This window comes from Canis lupus, chromosome 10, assembly GCF_003254725.2.
Source record: "Canis lupus dingo isolate Sandy chromosome 10, ASM325472v2, whole genome shotgun sequence".
In the NCBI taxonomy this organism is placed as follows: domain Eukaryota; kingdom Metazoa; phylum Chordata; class Mammalia; order Carnivora; family Canidae; genus Canis; species Canis lupus.
In genome coordinates this window covers 16,181,441-16,198,235 of record NC_064252.1, presented here as the reverse complement: position 1 = coordinate 16,198,235, position 16,795 = coordinate 16,181,441, and the positions used below count along the sequence as shown (strand labels likewise).

At 41.6% G+C, this 16,795-nt stretch overlaps 1 protein-coding gene across 23 annotated transcripts in view; it reads left to right on the top strand.

The window, feature by feature from the left end:
* CAPS2 (calcyphosine 2) overlaps positions 1 to 16,795 on the top strand; it is an 84,831-nt gene that overhangs the window by 36,683 nt on the left and 31,353 nt on the right. For 9 of the 23 annotated variants that reach the window (XM_025476546.3, XM_049115178.1, XM_035695931.2 and 6 more), the window contains 6 exons: positions 6,145 to 6,244; positions 10,030 to 10,079; positions 11,314 to 11,359; positions 11,448 to 11,573; positions 13,032 to 13,205; positions 16,383 to 16,505. In XM_025476546.3, the coding sequence (XP_025332331.1) occupies positions 6,164 to 6,244; positions 10,030 to 10,079; positions 11,314 to 11,359; positions 11,448 to 11,573; positions 13,032 to 13,205; positions 16,383 to 16,505 (600 nt within the window). In that variant the 5' untranslated portion in view covers positions 6,145 to 6,163. Of the gene's footprint in view, positions 1 to 1,390; positions 1,594 to 1,925; positions 2,541 to 3,541; positions 3,673 to 3,774; positions 3,802 to 6,144; positions 6,245 to 10,029; positions 10,080 to 11,313; positions 11,360 to 11,447; positions 11,574 to 13,031; positions 13,206 to 15,624; positions 15,787 to 16,382; positions 16,506 to 16,795 lie in introns of those variants that run through there. The other 14 variants (XM_025476563.3, XM_025476560.3, XM_025476559.3 and 11 more) reach the window with 10 other exon arrangements.

The window sequence follows — 16,795 nt, the reverse complement described above, 5'->3', positions numbered from 1 at the left end:
TGCTCTATCCCCAGCCCTTGGCCCTGGCTACTCCCTTGTCTGCAGAACTGGGCCTGCAACCCATGCTGTGCTTGTCTATCCTGTTGTGGTTTTCTTCATCACATTAACTGCTACCTGAGATGACATTATTTAACATTTGTCGCCTTAGATTTTAATCTGTCTGAAACTGGTTTTACTTGCTTTATTGCACCCAGAGCAGTTACTGAACACTTCTGCCCTCAGTAACTACTTATTGACTGAATTGATGAGGCAATGGGCATTCCTTAACTTTCTAATAATGTTGCATACAATTGTAAGCTTCTTTAGCAAGGATCTCATTCATCATATACATACCAGAGGCTCAAAAAGTATTTTAGACTCAATTTAAAAGGCAATGTTAGGGACACCTGGGTGGCTCAGCGGTTGAGTGTCTGCCTTTGGTTCAGGGTGTGATCCAGGGGGTCCTGGGATCGAGTCCCACGTCGGGCTTCCTGCATGGAGCCTGCTTTTCCCTCTTCCTGTCTCTCTGTGTCTCTGATGAATAAATAAAACATTTTTTAAAAAAGGGAATGCTAGGTTTATATACTTTATATAACACTTATTTGTTTATATACTTATATATATATATTGTTTTTTCTAGTTTATATTTGTCTTTCCTCCTGTGTGTAGGGGGAAGGGGAATGCATAGATGAATTTTTATAGGGAAGAAGCAGGAGTCATTACCATATACCCATTGCAAATATATTTGTATTTTACTCTGAAAGTGACTCCAACCTGCAAAGTCAGATACATCTATTTTGAGGGGGGGCTAACTTTGAAAAGACACTTGATTTCGTGGTTAAGACCTGGATTAGATTTTAGATCTTAGTTCTACTTGAGCATCCGACACCGGCTGTGTAAAGCAGGAAGGCTACAGGGGAGCGGAGCCTCGGAAATAGCTCAACCCCGACCTTTCCTTTCACCGGGAGGTTGGCCACTGGGACATTGTGAGACGGACACTCCTGGTTCCTGGGCTTGGTCCCCTTCCCCGTGTTAGTGTTTTCTCCCTACACATGCATGTACCTGGGTACCTGCCTCTGGGTACCGCTCTGGAAGATGGCGAGGCAGTCTCGTCTTTCCAACAATTGCAAGGGTCCCGCCGGTGGACCTCACAGCCTAATTGTTTCCGCTTAGGATATGAGCTCTCGGTGGAGGCGCGTGTAGGGTGCTAAGGGGCGCCGGGTGGCTCAGCCGGTTGGGCATCTGGTCGACCCGGGCATCTGGCCAGGGCCCAGCCCGCTCCCTGCTGGGGGAGCCCGCTCTTCCCTCTCCTCCTGCCCGTCCCCACCGCTCGGGCGCACGCGCGCTCCTCTCTCTGTAAAAGGAATAAATAAAATCTTAAAAAAAATCTATGCTCAACGGAAAGCACTCACCGCACTATTCTACGAGAGCCGCACGGATCCGGGCCGGGCTTTGGCGCTGTCTCAGAGCAGGAGCCCCCGGGGGTGGAGTCCGCGTCCAGATCCCCGCCAGGACATAGAGCTGCCCCAGGGCTGGGCCCTAGCAACCCCGGGACCCCCACAGCCTGCCCCGACCCCGCCCTGCCCCGCCGCGGGGACGCAGCGCCGCCCTCAGGTGTGGACCCTGCGGGGGCGCGGACAGGGCGGGGCGGGGAGGCCTGGGGGCGGGGTCGGCGGGGGGCGAGCTCTGGGTGGCCGGCGGGGCAGGGCGGGGTCGGGGCAGGCTGTGGGGGTCGGGGTGTGCGGGGGGCGGGCTCAGGGTGGCCGGCGGGGCGTGGGCGGGGTCGCAGGCGGGGAGGGGGTGGCCAGAGGGGGCGGGGTCAGCGACGGAGGCGTGGTCAGGGTGGCCGGGGGCGTGGCCAGAGGAGGGCGGTCCGGGTAGGGGCGTGGTGTGGCCGGGGGCGTGGCCGGGGCGTGGCCAGGGCAGGCCGGGCCGGGCCGAGGCGGGCCTGGGGTATTGGCTGGCTCGCCTGCGGCGGGAGGTAGCCTGGAGGGGCCGGAGCTTTGGGAGGAGGATCTTGCGTCCCCTGGGAACGGGCGCGGCCGGGGAGGCGCTGCGAGTGCCCTGTTGCTAGGGCCCTGTTGCTAGGCCCTGTTGCTAGGGTCCTGTTGCTAGGGCCCCGTTGCTAGGCTCTGTTGCTAGGCCCTGTTGCTAGGGTCCTGTTGCTAGTGTTCTGTTGCTAGGGCCCTGTTGCTAGTCTCTGTTGCTAGGCCCTGTTTCTGGGCCCTGTTGATAGGGCCCTTTTGTTAGGCCCTGTTGCTAGGCCCTGTTGCTAGGCAGCCTGCCGCCGCGGGCCTGGGCCTGCTGGAGTCCGGACCGGGCCCTTCCCGCCGTGTGTGGAGCGGAGTCGGGGCTCGGGGGCGCCCGCGACTCCCTTCCCGTCCGTCCCGCCGGGGAGCTGCCTCCAGCGGCTTGCTGGGTGCGGTGCGGCGTCCCCCAAGCACGAAGCTCCGGAGAACGGCAGGGCGCTGGTCCTGGGCCTTCGCAGGTCCGTCCACGGAAAGCAGCAGCTTCGGGAGAATGATGGACACACGGTCACTATGAAGTAGGAATGACGCCCGGTTCGTTAAAATACTTGGGTCTGCGGATGCGGGGGGCCCAGCGGTGGAGCACCTGCCGGCGGCCCAGGGCGTGACCCCGGGGTCCAGGACCGCGTCCCCATCGGGTCCCCGCAGGGAGCCTGCTTCCCCCTGTGCCTGCGGCTCTGCCTCTCTCTCTGTGTCTCATGAGTAAATAAATAAAACCTTAAAACAAAACAAATACCTGGGTCTGTTACCACCTGGGCCCCAAGATAAATTTGATCCTCACCTGCATGGAAGTTAAATAATCTTTTTCCTCTTTGCTTGATTATGGGATGGAATTGATCAATTTATTCTTCTCTCTCGCTTGTGTTCTGATTTAGTGTAAGCAAATCATAGCCACTGATATCCCTCACCAAGAGAGCAGTGGTGATAATTGCAATTGGAAATAATCATCTTTAAAAAATGAGGGAAGGAAAAAAAAGTAAAAAAATAAAAATAAATAAAAATAAAAAATGAGGGAAGGGGGAGGTGAGTTCAGTTCTCTGGTAGCAGGGAAGGTAGTATGTAAAATCTGAGTGTGTTAGCCGGCGCTGTTCAGCTCAGGTGAGATGTAGTCTCCATCCAGTTTGAGTGCAGACAGTTGTTCCCAAGCGTTTCCCTGCGGCCACCACCCCTCATCCCCAGCTGCACCTCCTGTGCTATAGGACAGGGACAGACTTCCGTATGCTTTCCAAAGGTCCCTTCCCATGCTATTCATTAGAAATTCTGATTCTTTTGCCACCAAGTTTAGGTTTCTGGTGCCTTTGAGTCTCTGCAGCTCCTTCTCTTTCTTCTGACCCGTGCAAGCAAGGGTGTAGGATTACAAAGAGGTCTGAAAGTGGTATAAATCCATGCTCAGAAACAAACAAACAAACAAACAAACAAACAAATCCATGCTCAGTAATAACTAGCAAATAACTTGGCAGAGCAAATGGTCCTGGTTTTGGTTCTCAGATTCCTCAGTTTGAAAATCAGAAGTTTGAGCTGTTTAATCTCTGCAGGCCCGTCCAGATTTCAACATTCTTTGACATAAGGGTACACGCGGCGTCAGTAGCCTGACCGTTCTGATTCCGTAGATCCTGGAGTGTTCCACGGGTGATGGTTGCCCTGTGAAGACTCTGGTTCTATCTGAGTAAGCCCTCTTGCACGCTGCATAGTTCTGAAATATCTCATATCTGAATTGACTGAATTCACTTATTTAACAGATGTTTATTAAGTTCTTACTGTTTTCTAGGCTCTCTGCTAGGAGCTGAGATACAAGGTGAGCAAAGCCACACTCGTTGCCTTTAGGAGGCTTGCAGTAGTGTGAGGAATAGTAGCCACCCCTTATGCTTCGAATCCCTGCGCTGTTGTTTGAAGACGAAATTTATATGCGGCATTGGGATCCTGTCATATTTAGGTTCAGAGAAAGGAAACAAAGAATATGTTCATGATGTGTACAGGAACTTGACTGTGCATTACTTTCTTTATGGACTAAAAGCCGTTTCTGAAGTATCTGCTATATTAAGGACAAGAGATACCAGCCCTCGTGGCCTTGCCATTTGTTAGGGGCACGAAAAGAGTAATTACAAGCGGAGAGGTACGATTGTCAAGCTTGCGGAAGTACAGGGACTAGGAGGTCCTGGAAAGGGGATTTACGTTTTGTTGAATTTTGTTGTTTGCAAATGAATGATGGGGATTTACAGTGACTTAACATGGTTTGAAATGGGTACGATGGTTTCTAAGGTATAAAGAACCGTGTGGCTGGTGTGTGAAGAAAATCACTTGCTGATTCCTCAGTTTGCCATCCGACATGGCAAATACAGCAGCTTTTATGATGTGATTAAAAGCAAGTAATAGGGCAGCCGGGTGGTTCAGCGGTTTAGGGCCGCCTTCGGCCCAGGGCGTGATCCTGGGGACCCAGGATCGAGTCCCCATTGGGCTCCCTGCTTGAAGCCGGCTTCTCCCTCTGCCTGTGTCTCTGCCTCTCTCTCTCTCTCTCTCTCTCTATGTCTCTCATGAATAAATAAATAAAATCTTAAAAAAAGGAAGTAACAACTTTAAAAGTTGCTTCTTTGTGAAGGATAACTCAGAAAAAAAGTCAAATTATTTTTGCATCTGATGATTTGTGATGTTTTCAGAATATGTCTACTGTTGGTTGCTAAGGCTTCCTGACATTACTCTTAGAGTAGAAATCTAGGCTTGGGGCATGGAGTTTTAGGGGAGGGGGCTATGGAAATGGGGTAAGGGGAGCCATACAGATAAATTAGTGAAGAACTGGAATATCTTTCAGATTTTCACTGGGTCTGCAGTAAAACTACATTTTAAGAATAATATTGATGGCTACCATGTATCGAGTAGCCGTGTTGTACCTAACACAGGAAGATCAGAAAGGTGCTAACATTAAACTCACTTTACATATTAGAAATATTGGCTCTGAAATATTAAGTTCTTACCCAACTTTACATTACAGGAAAGTGTCAAAAATGAGGATTTTAACGTCAATCTAACTCTATGCTGGCACTATGCCATGCTCTTTCCTTAAAAAGTAAAAAAAAAAAAAAATCACTACTAAAATAAATCCAAGTCTAATAACAGAAATATGAATCGTTAAACAACATATCCTCAGTAATATAAAGTTAAAGTGTAAAATAAAATATTCAAAATTTGCGTGACTGAGATATTCATCTGATTTCTGTTTTGTACATTTTTGCAAGTTGATCATTCTCAGCATTCTCTTACATGCACTTTTACCTGTCGCCTCATAATTGCCGGTTGGACTACCCACTGTATTTTATTCTTTGTATCAAAGAATACTGTTTGCATAACACACTTTTTCATTAGCTTACTCTAGCAAAATCAAGACTCATAAAGGTTTAGGAAAAAGAGTAAAGAAAATATAAATGTACATCACTTTGTGGTAGAGAAGTACAAGCATTCATTTCCTATTGCTGCTGTAAAAAATTACCACAAACTTAGTGGTCTGAAACAACTTAAATTCATTATTTTACATTTTGAGGTCAGAAGCACCAGATGAGTCCTACAGGGCTAACCTCAAGCTGTCAGCAGGGCTGGTTCCTCTGGAGGCTCCAGGGGAAAATTCATTCCTTGCCTCCTCTAACTTGCAGAGACTGCTCATTCTTTTCCCCCCGTTTTCAAAGCCCGCCGTATAGTATCCTCACTCCCTCTGACCCGTGCCTTCCGCCTTAACATCTTCTCTTTCTTACCCTGATCATGTTGCCTCCCTTTTATCAGGACCCTGGTGATGACATGGGGCCCTCCAGATAATCCAATATAGTTTGCACACCTCAAATCCTTTACCGAATCACATCTGAAAAGTCCTCTTGGTCATTACACGACCAAGGTAAGCCTATCCGCAGGGTCCAGTTATTAGGACATGGACATCTTTGGAGGAACATGGTTCAGACTAGTGTTTGCCCTGTAGGTATTGCCCCACATAATGTAATTGGCCCACAAAAAGTTGATTTTGGTTGAAAGGAACAAGAATAATTAACCATATGATTTCTTTTCATGAAGTAGTGTTACGTAGTTTGTATGACTTGTTTAAAATTAGAGTGAAAGTTACCATTTTTATGATTTTTACCCTTTTCAAAATATACTGCAGGATCAATACGTGAACTTAAATGGATTTAGAGGTTAAAGGGATTGCTGCTTCTCCTACAAGTCAAGCTCAGCCATTCTCTGGAAGAAAGAAGCTGCTGCAAGTATGTGTGCTATTTCATTTTCTTCTTGTAGGATGATTCATTAAATAATTTCCTGACTCCTTTCTTCATGTTTTTATGACAACTTATATGCACAAGTATTTAGGATCCATATTTCCTAGATTTGAAGAGTTAAGTGGCCAGAATTGAAGATAATCATTATTTGAAAGTTTGAAAGTGGGTCATTGCTTGAATTAGTTTCATTTTTATTTTATTATTATTATTATTTCGTTTTTTACAGACTTTATTTATTCATGAGAGACACAGAGAGAGAGGCAGAGACACAGGCAGAGGGAGAAGCAGGCTCCATGCAGGGAGCCCGATGCAGGACTCGATCTCAGGACCCCGGGGTCATACCTTGGGCCAAAGGCAGACGCTCAACTGCTGAGCCACCCGGGTGTCCCATAAGTTTCATTTTTAAAAATCAAGTTTATTATTATTGCTTTCATATTCTTTCTTTTCTTTTCTTTTTTTTTTATTTATGATAGTCACAGAGAGAGAGAGAGAGAGGCAGAGACACAGACAGAGGGAGAAGCAGGCTCCATGCACCGGGAGCCCGACGTGGGATTCGATCCCGGGTCTCCAGGATCGCCCCCTGGGCCAAAGGCAGGCGCCAAACCGCTGCGCCACCCAGGGATCCCTGCTTTCATATTCTTATTTAAAAAATTTTCTGTGTATATCTGCAGAAAATGTAAGAGGGATAGTAGAAAAAATAAGAGACTATCAGTGTACATTTTGTGTTCGCTACATAAGAAATGAATCTAAAAAAAAGAAATGAATCTGAGCTTTTATTGTTAGGCCTTTCATTCTTCATAACCTTCATAATATCACCATTGTGCGTATGTATCATTGATTAACCACAAGTTTACAGCTGCTTTGTCCTTGTTTCCACCATAGAATTGAGTGTATATACATTTTAGTTTAGAGAAACATAAAAGTGATGTATATTTCCTGCTGTTATTATTCTAAACATTGAATGCCTACCGCTTGGCAGAGACCGCGATAAATGTTTCATTAACTTATGTCACTTATTTCTTAGAACAAACCTTTGAGGTAGGTATTATTATTATTAACCTGCTTTTAGAAATGGAAGAACTGAGGCTCCTGGAGATGAAGTGACTTGCCCAGATTTTGAACTCCAGTTCTAACCTCACCATCTGTGCTCATTACCCTGTGTTCTGCTGTCTCCCTTCTATGAATGAGTCAGTGCTTTGGGGTTCCTATGGTTCGTAATATTATGAGTTAAATCTGAATTATTTGATAATTTGAATAAAGCAGCCCTTCTTGTCAAATGTCAAGTACAAAATATCAAGTATTTCAGCCTTACCCACTGATTGATTATCATATTGTGGAGGCTTCAGCTTTTTTCCTAGTTGTTAAGACAGCGCATGATTTAAGTTCTTAAAAAAAGGCTTTCTGTTACTAAACTTTTTCTCCCCATATAATACCCTCCTTTGGTTTTTTTATTAGGAAGGTCCAGCTAGAAAAAAAAAAAAAAAAAAGAGGAAGGTCCAGCTAGTGGTGGGTGAGGGAACAAGTTTATATTATCTTAGAACCCTTGTTCCTGGGTGCCTGGGTGGCTCAGTGGATAAGTGTCTGCCTCTGGCTCAGGTCATGATCTCGGTCCTGGCAGCGAGCCCCACACTGGGCTCCCTGCTCAGCGGGGAGTCTGCTTCTCCTTCTCTCTCTGTGATTGCTCTAACTTTCACTGTCTTGCAAATAAATAAATAAAATCTATCAAAAATAAAAAAAGAACTCTTGTTCATGAAGGAAAATGTGATCCTAGATATCCAGGTTATTGTCTCTTCAAGATTATCAGCTTAGTTTAAATGTTGTAGTTACCACTACCGTTTTGAGGGTATCTAAAGGCTAGAATTAAAAATGAGAAATGACACATAATCTTTTTTAAAAAAATGGTCCTTGATGTTTCAAATCATTATAAGCACCAACAACTGATAAATATGTGTAGCAGATAAGAATATAAAAACTTGTTCAGCCCCACTGATAATCAAGAGAATGAAAATGAACAGTGTGATATACTTTTATGCCTCTGTTAAATTAGCAGAAAAATGTAATATTGAAATACTCTGATGTAGAGTTAGTGCGTTATAAACTGGTACCACAGGGGAAGTGGGTGGGGAATTGGCTGAAACAGGTGATGGGGATTAAGGAGCCCAGGGGGAGGTATGGAATTATTCCACCTCTTTGCAAAACTTTTAGGAGTTGAGTTTCTGGAATGCAGGGGCATTTGACTGTAATGTTTATATTATGTTCTTTAGAAAATGCCTAGTCTAAATTAAAATACTGTAGAATCAAACACGAAAAAAAAACAAAAAATAAACGAAAGTGGTACTGCATTTTTGGAAACAAGACTGAGCTATAAAAATTTTCAAATGATTTCATGCAAATAATACCATTCCTGGAATCTGTTCTAAGGAAATAATCTAAAGCATAGAACAAAACTACTTGAAAAGAAAGGTATTTTTTGAAGTATGTTTTTTTGAAATAATGAAAAAAATATGTAGCAATCGAAAAATACATAAATTATGGCATGACCTTTAGATGGGCTATTATATAGACATAAACATGATTTTAAGGAGTGACATAGAAGTAGCTTAAAATAAAAGGACAATTGACTTTATGTTACCAGTCAACAGTAGGCCAGTAGGAGTTAAATTTTTGTGGAGTCAAAAGTTACACGTGGATTTTTGACCATGGTGGGGGGGAGGTAGTTGGTACCCTTAACCCCAGCATTGCTCAAGGGCCAACTTAGCATAAGTAGATTATGTATATGTATTATGTTATCATATGTATTATATTTATTATTATATATATTCCAATTAATTGATCATTTTGATTTTACATTTCTACATTTTAACTTTTTATTAGGATTGTATTGAAAACAATGCCATATTAAAGCTTATACTGAATTGAATTTGTTTTCTCTCTCATGGTCAATTAGAGTGATGAAGCTCAGTCTTGAATGTAATTTCTATACTTGCTATCAGTATCACAAAAATGACCAGTTAGATAACGTTTTAGAAGTTAGCCAGAAGAGTTGATGGATGCGTTGTTTCCTCCCTTCATTACCTTGAATTTTCTCTATGATTCATATATATTTCTTATTCCATGGTGGCTCACTGTATTTTCATCTCTTTTGCACAGTTTTTTGGAAATAAGCTTGAACATCTACAAATGTATGTAAAAGTATATACTTATCACTTCTTTGCACAAATCCTGCAGTTTTCCCCTTTCCTTTAGGACGAGGTCTTCGACTTGTGTTGTTTTGCGACGGCTCTGGCCCCACTACCCTGTCCCCCCTGGAGTGCGGCCCCTTCTAGGGCTGGTACAGGATGAGTGTTGTTTCTCCTGGCTAAAGCAGTTTTCTCCCTTCTATCTTTATCTGGCTACTACTCATCCTTCAGAGTTCAGTTTAAAGGTCACTGTTCTTTTTGTTTTCGAAAAAGCTTCCTCAATTTCCGAGACTTGAGTAAAATGCTCTATGTAGCTGCCCTGTCATAGCCCGTGTTTTTTCACATTATGGTTTGTTGAGTGAATGTCATCCCCAGCAGACAGAGCACCATGAGGGTAAGGATTATTTTTGTTGCTTATCATCCTATCTCTGTGTCTCAAGCACGGTAGGAAGAGGCTTAGGCTTAATAAGTATTTCTTATATGAAGTTTACTGAGAAAACTATAATCAGCTTTATTGCATTGACTCATTGCTTATCTTTTAAAGTATACAGAAGGGGCATATACACACTGATTTTTTTCTTTTTTTAATTAAAGCAAGGACAGACTTCCAAATCATGGGCAATCCAGAATCCTCGCCTACCAGTGTAAGTCACATTTCTTCACACTTGAGCTATTTAATGGGCAAATATTTATAATATATTAACAAGTAAAAAAAAAAAGAGAACAGAATTTTATATGTAGCTATGATTGTGAACCACAGAAAAATTGGTATCCATGTGAATGGCCTGAAAATTGCTATGCCAAAATTAAGTAGGATACTGAGGGAAATACTTCTCTTGTTTTTTTTTTTTTTTTTAAAGACTTTATTTATTTATTTGACAGAGAAAGAGAGTGAGAGCACAAGTAGGCAGAGTGGCAGGCAGAGGGAGAGGGAGAAGCAGGCAGGCTCTGTGCAGAGAGTGATGCAGGACTCGATCCCAGGACCCCAGGATCAGGACTTGAGCTGAAGGTAGATGCTTAACTGACTGAGCCACATGCCCTTATACTTCTCCTGTTTTTAAATTTTCTTTAATATTCTTACATTTTCCTGAAAAAGTTTAACTATTATTTTATTTAGAAAATTCGGATAAATGAATTTATTAAAGAAATTATACAATTTTGAATTGTATAACTGAGATAGTCAAAATTAATTTAATAGGAAGTATCTGTGGCTTTAATCTTATCATGAGGAATATGACAATTTTATCAATCTTATTTAAATTATATTATTTTTGGATTAGACTATATTAACTTATGTTTTATCTTACATCTTTCCAAAATTTGGAAATATAGGATTTTTATATTCTTTCAAGTATTTTAGATACAGCTTATTAGAAAATAGAATTTAAAAGCCTAATAATTTTTAGTCTAAACCATATGAAGTTGACATTTTTATAGATGAAAAATGGGCAGGTATCAGCAATTTCATGTGGCTCTACATAACAGATACCTGTATGCTCATCTAGATAAAGAATCGAGGGGATCCCCAGGTGGCTCAGTGATTGAGCATCTGCCTTCAGCCCAGGGTGTGACCCCCGGGGTCCCAGGATCTAGTCCCACGTTGGGCTCCCTGCATGGAGCCTGCTTCTCCCTCTGCCTGTGTCTTGGCCTCTCTCTTTGTCTCTCATGAATAAATAAATAAAATCTTTAAAACAAAACAAAACAAAAAACCAGCTCAAAAACTACTGAACATTTAACAAAAGCCTTTCACTACTGGTAGGTACAGGCACCATTGGCTTTAGCGTACCTTTTTTTTAAAATAAGATGTAGCATATATAATTTGCAACTGTTAAAGCCTCATTTAAAAAACTTACGGGATGCATAAATTATTTCTTTCAGGGTTCCACCACTTGATTTGCAAAGCCTCATTGACTCTGATGAGGAGGTAATTTTTACTTGGTATTTGCTATGATAAACATTTGAACACAATATCATATATACTGTATAATACATAGTATTTATTTTTATTTTAGGATGATTTTTCACACATCCCGCTTAGTACCGCGCATATTCATTTTAACCCACCAAATTCATCTTCTGCTGTTAGTTGCATCACACCATGTCAAGTATCACGTACTCAGCTTAATGAAAATGAACCGGTTAGTATTTATTTCTTATTATCAACTTTCAGAATTAGATTATGCTGTATTTAGTCCAGAAATTTCATTGTATTCCATCTTATGTTTTGTCCAGGTTAGTAGTTTCTATATCAACATCCCAAATGATCATGTCGGTGAAATAGTTTTACTTTGTTTTCCGTTTTTCACATAGGAATAGTATTTTAAACATGTCTTATAAAATTGGAAAAGTACTGGTGTACCCTAAGAGGGAATGCAGGAATTTAAAAAATATGGTAGAGTGTTGGGTCAGATTCTGCTAGTTTCACAATGTGGTTTATCTCTTAGAAATTAACTTCTACTTTGGGCTACTCAGATGCTCATACTTATTACTATACTTATTTTAAGCTATTACCTTGGGACATATTTATACTTCAAACAGTATTTAGTGTCTTATTTTGTGTTAGAAACAAAAGTTCTGACTAGCACTCTGAGGAGGGCTTGTTTTTCTGTCTTTGTTACTCTTTCTTCTGTCACTGGTTCTATTTTTTAAGAGACAGTGTGGGGGCCTCCGGGGGCTCAGCGGTTGAGCATCTGCCTTGGGCCAGTCCTGGGATTGAGTCCCAGTCGGGTCCCTGCAGGGAGCCTGCTCCTCCCTCTGCCTGGGTCCCGGTCTCTGCCTCTCTCTGTGTCTCATGAATAAGTAAATAACATCTTAAAAACAAAAACAAAAACAAAAACAACTCGAGGGACTTAGCAGACTGAGCCCGGTGCCCTTGACTGGTGCTGTTCGTATTCTCCTCCGTCTCTGGATGGCTGCACACCGGTGCCCTGTTGTGTTTCAGCTCCAGTTTTCACCCTGAAACTTCTGTTTTCTCCTTCTCTAGGTTAGACGTGGATGTTACCAACACTTTCCTAGGGCCATGCAGGCTTTATCCTCCTTTTAGGCTGGCTGTCCCTCTTGGGCCAATGTATATACGCCATTGTGTTTGCTTAGCACTCCTTCCAGATTTCTCTGTTCACTGGCTGTTGCCTCTCAGCCCCGTTTGACAGAGGCCTGGGTCACAGCAGAGGCAGCCAGCCGCCTTAGTGACCTCCGATTGCTGTAATGACTCTGGAAGAAGTGCTTGTCAGTAGAGTTTTGCTGGGGCAGGAATAAAAGGCCGATCTAAAGCACTTGAGAAGAAAGAAAAGTTAATTTTTGTCTTCTCAAATTTTTTTGGCACCAGCACTGTTCTTCTGCAGGGAGACCAGGTACAGGCTTCCTGGTGTTTCAGGTGTTTCAGATCCCAGCAGCTCCATCTGCTTGGTGGCTCAGCAATGTCACGCCAGCTAAACGTTCCAGATGTCACCTCTGGTTGGCACACAGATCATAACGATCCGTTTCTTAGGCATAAATGTTAAGATCAATGGTAAACCTGTTAACATTAATTTGGAAAATTAATAATCATTTTTTTCTGGTAGATGACATACTTTTAATTTTTTAATTTTTATATCCAGGAGCAAGACATAACACCTGAAAACTTGCCAGCACCAACAAGCAAATATAAACTAAAATATCAGCAATATGAAACCGAAATGAAAGAGGGGTATAAACAGTATAGCCAGAGAAATGCAGAAAAGACTAAATCAAATATTATGCAACAGTCTCCAAAAAACAAGATAGATGACAAGGTAACATATGAGACTTTATGAGGTTCTGATGAAATTATTTTTCTGATAAAAATAAAAAAAAACTACATGTATTATAGAAATCCTTTTGTCTGGTATTTCTTACTGTTAGTCATAGTACATGTATAGCTAGCACTTAGTTCTGTGTGCTAGGGACTATTTTAAGTATTTGCATTAACTAGTTTATTCTTAATAGCTCTAAAAGTTTATTACTGTCATTTTCAAATGTGAAAACTCTAGTCATATGACCTAGTCATCTTTTCTGTGTTAAAAGATTTTCATTTGCCTTGGGATTGGAAACAAGACTGTATTATAAAGCTGTTTTTTTTTTCTCCCTTAAAATATTTTATTTATTTATTCATGAGAGACACAGAGAGAGGCAGAGACCCAGGCAGAGGGAGGAGGAGGCTCCCTGCAGGGACCCATTGGGAGGCTTGGTCTCAAGACCCCGAGATCATGACCCGGGCAAAAATCAAGAGCTGGAGGCTTAACTAACTGAGTCACCAAGGTGCCCCTAAAATTTCTTTTAAAGTAAAACTGATTTCCTTGAACATATGTTCATTCAAATGAAGGCACTTGTTTATTTTCAGTTAAGGGAGGAACAAATACTGCTTGTGAAGCTTCCCATATGGTTGGTAAATACTTGTAAGATATGAACAGAGTTTTCTTTTGGGAAAAATTCTGTTTTGCTTTGATTTTTAAAATCTACATATAAATGCATATAATTATTATTTCATATGTTTTTGGTAGGTAGTCTTACAAAAAGTCTTGGTTTCTATACATAATTTTGTACTTAATGGATTTAAGCAACTTATTTGATGTTTTTTTAGGTGTATACTGTTATGAAAATCAACACTGCTATCTAAATGGGCTATTAGTAAATCCTATTACAATTACAGTAATTAACACTGGAAGTAATCTCTGGAAATAGAATTGCTTCCTGATATCAGAAATGTAATCCCCTCAATAAAGCAGGGAACAACATAACATGTAAATTGATTCTTTTTTATTGAGTAAAAAGCTGAAGTTAAACATATTTAAGATCTAGGACAATAACTTATGGTCATAACCATGAACTAGTCAAGCTGATATATCAGTCAACAGAAAATCAAACAGTAAAAGTTCCTCTCTGCTTGTTTAATGGCAAACTTCCTTTGTTGAGTTTTCCTTCCATTTAGTATAAAATGTTGATGAATCTCTTGGTGTCAAATCGTTACCTAAAATGTAAACTTATATTTTAAATGGTGAAACATATTTAAATGAAGCCTGAAAATCATTAAACTTCAATTTTGCAGAAAACACTAAGTCAGTGAATAAAACAGACAAATATTTTTGCCCTTACAGAGTGCATATCATAATGGAAGGATTTAGCAAGAAAAAAAAAATGAATGAATGAATGAATGAATGAATGACTCAGTCACCCCATCTAGTCTGACAGTTGGTGATTAATGCTGTGGATGGAAGGGCACTGGGAAGACCAGGGCTCAAGGTTGGGGTCACTATTCGTGCAGGACCACCAGGAAAGATCTTTCCCATAAGGTAGCATTTCAGCAGGCATCTGACAAGGGTGACACGCAAGCCACCCAGGATATACTCTCACGTGTCATGAAGTAGCAGGCCGCGTGGAGTGTTTAAGAAATATCAGGGAAGATGGTGTGGTTGGAGGGCGAAGGGCAAGGGAGGGCTGGGAGGCAGATCTGTGAGCCCTGTGCACTACCCAGGGTTTGGCCTTTCACTCTAAGGCTGAAAGCCATTTTTCTGCTTTGAGGGCAGGTTTTACTGAGAATAGAGCGAAGCTGGAAGCGAAAATGTCTGAGGAGGCTGTCACAATAATCCCAACAAGAGATGAGGACGGAGGCATGGACCCAGGCTGCCCACTTGGATAAGAAGTGGTCATGATTAGAAGCCAGATTCTAGATAGATTCTGAGTATTTGAGAATATCTGCTGATGGATTGATTGTAGGCTTAGGAGAAAGGGATGATGAAGGATGACCCAAGGTGTTGGACCGCAGCAATTGGAAGGGTGGGGAGGACCATCAGGAAGTCTGGTTTGGGGAGGTTAAATTTGACATATCAAGTGAAAATGTCACTGTATAGGATAAACACAAACTGAAACAAAATAAAATTCCTTTGAAAATTTCTTCCAACCTGAACGTAGTGCAGAACTTTGCTTCTACTTAAACATATCTATTAATTTAATCTGCCTAATTTACCTTATATAATGTTAAACATCTTTTTGATGTCTCCTAAAATGAGTCCCTATGCAAGAAAAACAAATATATTAGTACGTAAATGAATAAACTTATGACGTATCCTCGTAAATTGATTTCCCAGTAGTTAATACTTTTGCAAGACGTGTTATTCATTTGTTGAATAAGGATTTATGAAATGCTCACTATGTGTGGTCCTGTTCTGGCGTCAGGGACACTGCAAGAAAAATGGCAGACAAGGTTCCGGCCCTCATGGAGCTTGCAGCAGGAGAGGCAGGCAACAATTCAGACACAAATGTATAATAGGATTTCCTGTAGCAGTCAAGAGTCGCAGAGAGTAGGGTATGAATATGGAGTGTGACCTTTCAAGAAAGGTAAGAACAAACCCTGGAGGAAAAGCTTGAAATCTATGACGTTTTGGCAGCTGCTATCCTACCGGGACGTTGTTGTTGTTGTTGTTAGGGGAATATAAGTACATCTTATAGTCAGAGAAAAATTCAGCGTTTTTCCTTAGGATCCCAGAGGATCCTTACGTCAAGGGGTACATCCCACCTCTTAGTACTTCTGAATTTCATTTTACAAAGGAAATCCCCCTTTTTGTTAACTACAAAGACTCAATTGGAAGGTAATGGTCATGGTACTTGCTACCTTTTATCTGATGCTTACCTTATGTCAGATACTCTTATAAGTGCTGGACATTTCATCTTCGCGTGTGTGAAGTAGTTACTGTTAATTCCCATTTTAATTCCATTACTATGAGTAAACTGAGGCACAAGAGGTCCTCTAGCTAAAAGATGGAGACCTGTGTTCAAATAGGCATTCTGATCGTCAGTCCATACTGTCGTCGCTACACAGTGACTATCGACGTGTTCAGAGGGTATTTAACACACTATTTTGTTAAAAACGAGTATGCTAAGTATGTGAACTAAGTGTAAACTGTCGTGAGCTCATTTATTGCTTTCGCTTACAGTGTGTGCAAGGTGAAGAAGCCATCATAGATACTCTCACAACTCTGGATAGGAAAGCCCTCTTGCAGCAGGGTTATGCAGAAATCCCTTATAATGCACAAAGGAGCACGAGAAGATCTGATGCTGTAAGTTACTTGTTAAGCCATTCGGGTAATTTGCCCTCCCAAGATTTTGCAGCCTTAAAATTGAGTAAATAATTGCAACAATTGAATTAGGACTGCGGTGGATGTTCACAAATGTGTAAATTGAGTTCTCGTTTTTACAAATGGTTGAGGTTTGGTGTATTTACCTTGGAGAAACGGTCTTGAATCTTTGAGAGTTTGTAAAAATTTAGTTTATACTATTAAAAATGTTAATCGGCTGCTATTTTTGTCAGTGGGTTTATTTGACATCACCCCCTACCCCCAAAGTAACC